Source organism: Saccopteryx bilineata, chromosome 2, assembly GCF_036850765.1.
Source record: "Saccopteryx bilineata isolate mSacBil1 chromosome 2, mSacBil1_pri_phased_curated, whole genome shotgun sequence".
Lineage (NCBI taxonomy): Eukaryota > Metazoa > Chordata > Mammalia > Chiroptera > Emballonuridae > Saccopteryx > Saccopteryx bilineata.
Genome location: NC_089491.1, coordinates 338,557,757 through 338,564,163, shown reverse-complemented (window position 1 = coordinate 338,564,163; position 6,407 = coordinate 338,557,757). Strand labels below are relative to the sequence as shown.

At 54.1% G+C, this 6,407-nt stretch overlaps 1 protein-coding gene across 1 annotated transcript; it reads left to right on the top strand.

The window, feature by feature from the left end:
* Positions 1-2,259: 2,259 nt before the first annotated feature.
* Positions 2,260-6,183, top strand: CYREN (cell cycle regulator of NHEJ). The gene is made up of 4 exons (XM_066262346.1): positions 2,260-2,404; positions 3,589-3,860; positions 4,859-4,934; positions 5,635-6,183. Exons 2-4 carry the CDS (start codon positions 3,715-3,717, stop codon positions 5,869-5,871), a joined length of 459 nt encoding a protein of 152 aa, XP_066118443.1. The 5' UTR covers positions 2,260-2,404; positions 3,589-3,714; the 3' UTR covers positions 5,872-6,183.
* Positions 6,184-6,407: the final 224 nt, after the last annotated feature.

The window sequence follows — 6,407 nt, the reverse complement described above, 5'->3', positions numbered from 1 at the left end:
AAACCACAACGTTTCCTAACCACAAAACCAATACACCATTAACCTGTGGCCTTTTGAAATTGGTAATACAGTGTGGTGTGGGCAACCCTGCCCCTCCTGGCCTGTTTCTCCCCTCCTCCCTCCGAACTTCACTTCATCCCGAGTGCCCTCATGCTGGTGGTCCTCCCTGTGTCACCCACACCCCTCCAGGATGGGCTCTCATCCTTCGATGAAGCATGTCAAACTCTCCACAATACCTGCTCAGCATCTACCCAAGACCCCAGCAAGACTCTTCCGATATATTGGACGAAGGCAGCTAGAAGAAACCAACAGGCTGGTCCGGCCTCTGGCCCCTGAGCCTACATGCCCAGCACAGGTGTGGGCCCTGGCTCTGGTGAGAGCCTCGTGGTGCCTTCCCCCCACTGCCCTGGGACCCAGCTGTGCCTGCCCGCTTCTGCTCCGAAGCCTTAGGCTCCCTGAGCGCGGCATTCAAAACATCTGAGTAGTTTACTCCAAGGCATCCAAATCCCACAGCTTGGGTTTGTCCCTACTTGGGCTTCTCACCTTTCAAAGCTTTTGTGCAGATACACAGGTTTCCTGCTCCCCGGACCTAATTTTTCAGCCAGCTGAGGAAAGAGGCTTTAAGGAGACAAATATGGAGGGAGTGGTTCTACTAATAGCAAAATGAAACAATGCCTTTCCCCCACCAGGTAGAATTGGGTTTGTCCTGGCTCACAGCTTGTGAGAGCAGAAGACCCCAGAGGTCAGTGGTTCTAGTGCCTCCGTGGAAACAGGAAAAGCAGTTCCTGCCCCCGTGGGTTGCTCTGCAAAGGCCAGAGGCACAGCCCAGGTTTAAACTAGTGTCGGCAGGTTAGTTTTGTGACTTGATTTGTCTCCTTAAGCGATGATTGATTTAAACTTTGCCAGCCTACTTCCCTAGGATTGAAATGAATACTCAGGAAGAGAGATATAAGTACTTTGGAGACACCAAAGGGGCCGCACAGGTGGAGGGGACAGCTCCTGGCTCCAGGGACGGGTCTCCGGACTTGGGCTCAAGCTCCCCTATCATGCATCTCTAGTATGGGGAGAAAATTATTCTATTGTTAACTGATTTGTTGTAAGTCATATTTCAAATGACTATCTTGATAATTTTGTAATTTGGGGTGCAGATTTTCAGTTTTGATCAATCATTTTGCCTCAAAATGCGGTAGGAGAAGTTTCACCTGCGACTGTGCTTGCGTTTTTAGTCTGTGACCTGGGGGGGGGGGGTCTTTGCCAGCGTCTTTTAGGCTGTTTAAAGCTGTGAGTGTGATGTTAAAGCTAGATGTGAAATGAACTCCATGATAACATGCAGTGCTCCCCATTAGGCTGAGAAGACACCTGGGCAGCTTTATGGAGCCACCCTGTTTGCCGAGGGAACACCTTGACCGCCAAGTTGAATTGTAAATATTGGTAACACCTTTCTTTAAGATACATGTAAATGGTAGCTTTAATTTCTTTTCCTTCACTCTAGGAACTCACCTTACGCCCTTCCCTCCCATAATTTCTGATCCAGGGGGCCCAGGAATCTACATTTAAAAAAAAAAAACAACCAGCAAAACTCAGTGGAGCCACATTTAAGGATCATTAAAAGATAGCATTCTGTTAAAACATTTTCATGACGCTTGTTAAAGACCGGTAAGGCTAATGTCATTCGGAGGCGGGTACTACGGTGGGGTTTTGTAGTGGGGGGAGATTGGGCTCAACTCCTAAAACAGTAGAGAAAAGTGGGAATTTATAGCCAAGGAGTAGGTTGGGGGTCTGTGGATGGAAAATTCTAAGAAGAAAGGGTAAGGGGGTATTCTCGTTAAACCGACCTAAACTGACCTAACAAGATTCTTGCCAAAGGCAACCTGGGTGATCAGTCATCACCTGGGGGGGTTGGGGTGGGCAGTGGAGGATGAGGAACCCCATCAGATTCTGGGGTGATCAAATGCTGAGGGTGGGGGACTCTGGCTGAACCAACTTAGCAGGATTTTGCTAAAATGGGACAATGTGGAGGTGAACACGGAAGCCCCCAAGTCAGGGCCTAGTGGAGAAGAGTTCAGAGGAACCTGATTATAGAGTTTGGTCAAGGGGACTGTCAGGACCCGGGACAGCGGGGTCGGCTTTACACATCCGCCGGCTGAGGGTGCATACTCGCTAGCGGCCTGCAGGGGGCGCAGCCCGGGCCTCCGCGCAAGCAGGCGGCGGGGAGCTGGAAGTGCGGAGACCGAGCAAGAGCCGGGCCCGCCCCGGAAGCCGAGAAGAGGCTGTGAGTCCGGAAGGCACGGCCCTCCGCACTCCGGACTCTCCCGTGGGTCGGGAGTGAGTTGTCGGGGTGTTTCTGGCGCCAGCGAAGTCCCGCGTGGATGTCTTCACGCCTCCTGGGCTCCGCCCCCTGCAGGTCGGCACTCGGGTCGTTACCAGGGCGGTGCAGCGTCCCCGAGAGCGGGGCGGGCTCAGAGTCGGGAGGGTTGGGCGCGTCTGGTGCCCGCGGGGCCGCCGGACTTCCCAGCTCGCCCGCGCGGCCCCGGTGCTTCTGGATTCGGCGGTGTGTGGAGAACTGTTTACGTCCTGCACGTTCCAACTTTCTTGTGACCTAGTGGGAATCACCAAGCCTCAGTCCCCCGTCTGTAAAATGGGCTTAATAATGCCTGCCTCGGGGTCAGATAAAACTTGCCTCGGCCGTTGCGCTGTGCCGGGCCTGGCGGTTAGCCTCGCTTATAGCGGTGGCAGGTGACTTGGACCGCTGCCTGAAGTGGACAGAAGTGAGTCCATGTGCAAAGCGCTGCCCCCTGTGGGACAAGTTAGGGTGTTTGTTTGTTTTGTTTTAATTATAAACAGCCATTCTGGATGAACAATAAATGATGAAGTCGTGGTTCAGAGAGGAATCCCTTATCTTGGTTTAAAGCCCTTTTCTGAGTAAACCTCAGCTGCAGTGAGAGCCTCCGGAGGCGGGAGCCCCGAGCTGCTTTCAGAGCTGACGGCTAAGGGGAAGGTGGACACCTGCGCCCCTTGAGCCACAGGGTGGTAGCAGGGGCTGAGGTGGGTAGGAAGGAGAGAGGCCGAGTCTCTGATCCTTACTGCTGGTTAAAATACAGACCAGTCAGAAGAATCTTTGGATGACGGGATGGGGTGTTGGCCAGTGAATCAGATGGCCTCAGGGTTTCTTGTAAGCACACCAGGATGGAGGGAAAGAGAAGTGTGGAGAGAGCAGTCAATGAGAGATTTTAGTGGCAGAATAGACAGCATGCTGGGCACAGAGCATATGGGGTGGTGAGAAGGGGGAGAGGCTCCTCCTTTCTTCCTCCTGGGAGGGTGTCCAGTGGCTCAGTGCTGAGGCTACTGGAGGAGTTCCTGTTGGGGCTGCCTGTGTGGGGGCCAGGGCCCTGGGGCAGGTCTAAGAGCTGCTTCACCCTGAGCCCCTCAGCTTGCCCACACCACACCTCCCTGCCTGCCCTGTGAGTGGCCAGTCTGAGTCCCTTGGGCCCCACTCACCAACTGGCTTACCTGTGACCTGCCCAGTAGTTGTGGCTAATGACTGGGAGTACTAGCTTAGTTTAATTTGCTGCGCTTTGTTCTTTGTAGGAATTCAAGCCCTGCTCCCATTCCAGAACAAACACCTATAATTCTGGGTCTGATGAGAAAGTGGGATTTGCAGTCCTGAATTAGAAAAGCTGGTCTGTAAGCCTGGGCTCTGACTCTGCATCCGCGATGAGAGAGATGAAAGCCTTTAATTCTGGGGATAGAAAGAGGGTCCTTCCCTGCTGGATGACAGCCCAGGCGCCTCAGGAGAGCAGGGTGCCGGTGAAGACCCCGAAGAGAAAGAGAATGGAAGAGGTGCCGCTGGCTGCAGCAAGGTGGGACATTTTCAGCCTGGGTCGGGTCCTGGGGAGTCAGGAGGAGGGGGAGGGACTTGAGGATGTCACCGTTGCTGGGGCTGGGCCCTACACTGTTGGCAGAACAGTGAGGCGGGCTGGTGTTTCAGTCTATGTCTCTTCAGCTCTTAGGAGGTGCATGGCCTGCGTGTGGGAGGCTGTGTGAGCTGTCTCCGCACAGACAGATGCCTCTGCCCCAGGGTGACTCCACGGTCACGGTCAGGCTCTCCAGCTCCCTGAGAGTGGCTCCCTTCTTGAGGGTCACACATCAGCCGAGCTGTCAAACACCAGTTGTCTAAAATGCCACTCTCTCTTCATTTGCAACAATAATAATGACCGTGCAGTGGGCAAGATGAGTGGACCAGGCCATCCAGCCCTCCTGTGAGCAGGTCTCCTGGGACTGAGGATGCAGGCCACTGGGCCAGCATGAAAGCAGTTGCTGAGGGCCGGGGTAATCGAATGATGCTAACTGTGGGGTCTTCAGGCTGCCAGGGTGGGGATGTCCCTGACCTCTCCTGATAGAGCACCTGGTGCTCAGAGCTGCTGCTGCGGCTCTTCCTTTTCCACGATTTCTTAACTGACCAGCCTCCCTCTCTGATTGTCACAGCCCTTCTGTGCTGTGTTCATGCATTCAGCTAGGTGGCAGGCTGGTCTCACCTAATGGTCCACTTGATCTGCTCACATCTAGTATGTGTATGTCAGTTTGGTTCTCAGGAGTGGCCATAGTGTACTATTTCCAGACCCTTGGGGGAGATGGCAGAAGGTAGGAAGCCTCCCCGACTCCCCCCGCCCCCAGTTGCCTCCATGACTTCCCTATGCCAGTCACTGGTCACAAGAATGAGGAAGTCACATAGGTGCCCTGAGGAAGCTGCCACTTTCATCCCTGGCAGGTAGGCACAGGGATGTAGCTGTCTTGGTCACCTTCCTCCTTGTGACACCCGAGAGCCATCATTCTCACCTGTAGTGTCATGTCCTTTCAGACTTCCGGCAGTGAGGACCGTGTACTGCATGAGTGAGGCCGAGCTCGTCGACGTTGCTCTGGGGGTCCTGATCGAGGTACAGGCAGCTGTGTCTCTTCTTACTCTTTGGACCACAGATTCTTTATGGGCTGAAACTAGATGCAGCCCTTGGTTCATGTCAATAGAACACGCCCTGCATTCTCGAGCAGCCCCGGGGAGCCCTCTCGCCGGTCTGCCCTTCTGCCTGTCCCTTATCTCACGACTCTCTGAGGCCACACTCCCCTTGGCTCCCCCACTGAGGTGTGCACTGACCGAGCATTTGGGGCTGGATGCCTGGGGAGGGCGGGCTGGGTGAAGAAGAGCAGCCCTCTGTGTGTGGTGACCCTCTGCTGGGGTGGATGCGTAGGGGACAGATAGTCTAATGGCTAGTGTTCTCTGCAGAGTCTCAATCAGACAAGATGACTTCTGGCCACTGCATCTCTTAGCAGAGCAGCACTGAAGTCTCCTGGCTACCTGAAGCCAATATAATTGTAGCACCTTACAGTTGGGTAGTACTGTATAGATGAGCAGATGTTTTTACACATTGCTACCTCCTATAATCCTTGCACTATCTTGGCAATATGGTCATTGCAGATACTATTGTTTCCATTTTACAGATGAAGAAATTGAGGCTCGGGGACTTCCCTAAGTTGCTTAGCCCATAAGTGACAGAGCTTAGGCCCACATTCATTTTACATTCTGAGCTCCTTCCTTTGTCAGTTACATGTGCTTTGTGTGCCATTTCTGCTGCTTCACAGAGCCGAAAACAGGAAGAGGCCTTGGAGCGGCCGCCCCTGGCCAGCCCTGATAAGCCAGAGCTGTCCCCCACCTGCCCAGAGTCGCCAAGTTCTCCTGGGAGAAGTGAGGACGAGGACAATGGGAACGGCGCCCCACCCCCAGGCCTCAGCCCTTCTCAGGGGCCGGACTCTGCCTACAGGAGCCCGGAGGAAGACGAGGATGTGTTCAAGTACGTCAGGGAGATATTCTTCAGCTAAGGGACCCGTTCCCAGGACTTTCTGTCTAGAGCAGCTGAGGAAGCTGGGCTTTGGCTCTGTGCCTGGGGGCTGCTCCCAGCTCCACACCCTCCGGCTGGGGGGTGGACCTTGCCACCAGAGCCCAGGAGCCTTGGGAAGTGAGGAATCTGCTGCTAGAATTCCTTTCTGCGCTGTGATCTTCCTTAGCCCAGGGGTCTGCAGTCCCCATTGTCTGTTGTATTAGGTCATCGTGGTGAAATTTATTGGGCACTAAAGAATCAACTTTAATAATTTTCAAACAAACAAACAAACAAAAAGTGTGGCTGCTCAGTACACTGGAATTCTCCAGTGTTGTCAACACAACCTCTCCCTGAGGAGGAAGCCTGGTTAAAAATAGTCCCCCTCACAAGGCAGCCCATCAGTCCGTGAGCCCTCCCTCCTCAGCCTGCAAAGACATACTGCCCACAGTGCTCTGTTCTGTCTGGGAGCGTGGGGCGCCCGGGGTACCTTTGGGACAGGCCTCCTCCCCTGAGCTGCCCCCTTCCTTCTACTTGGTG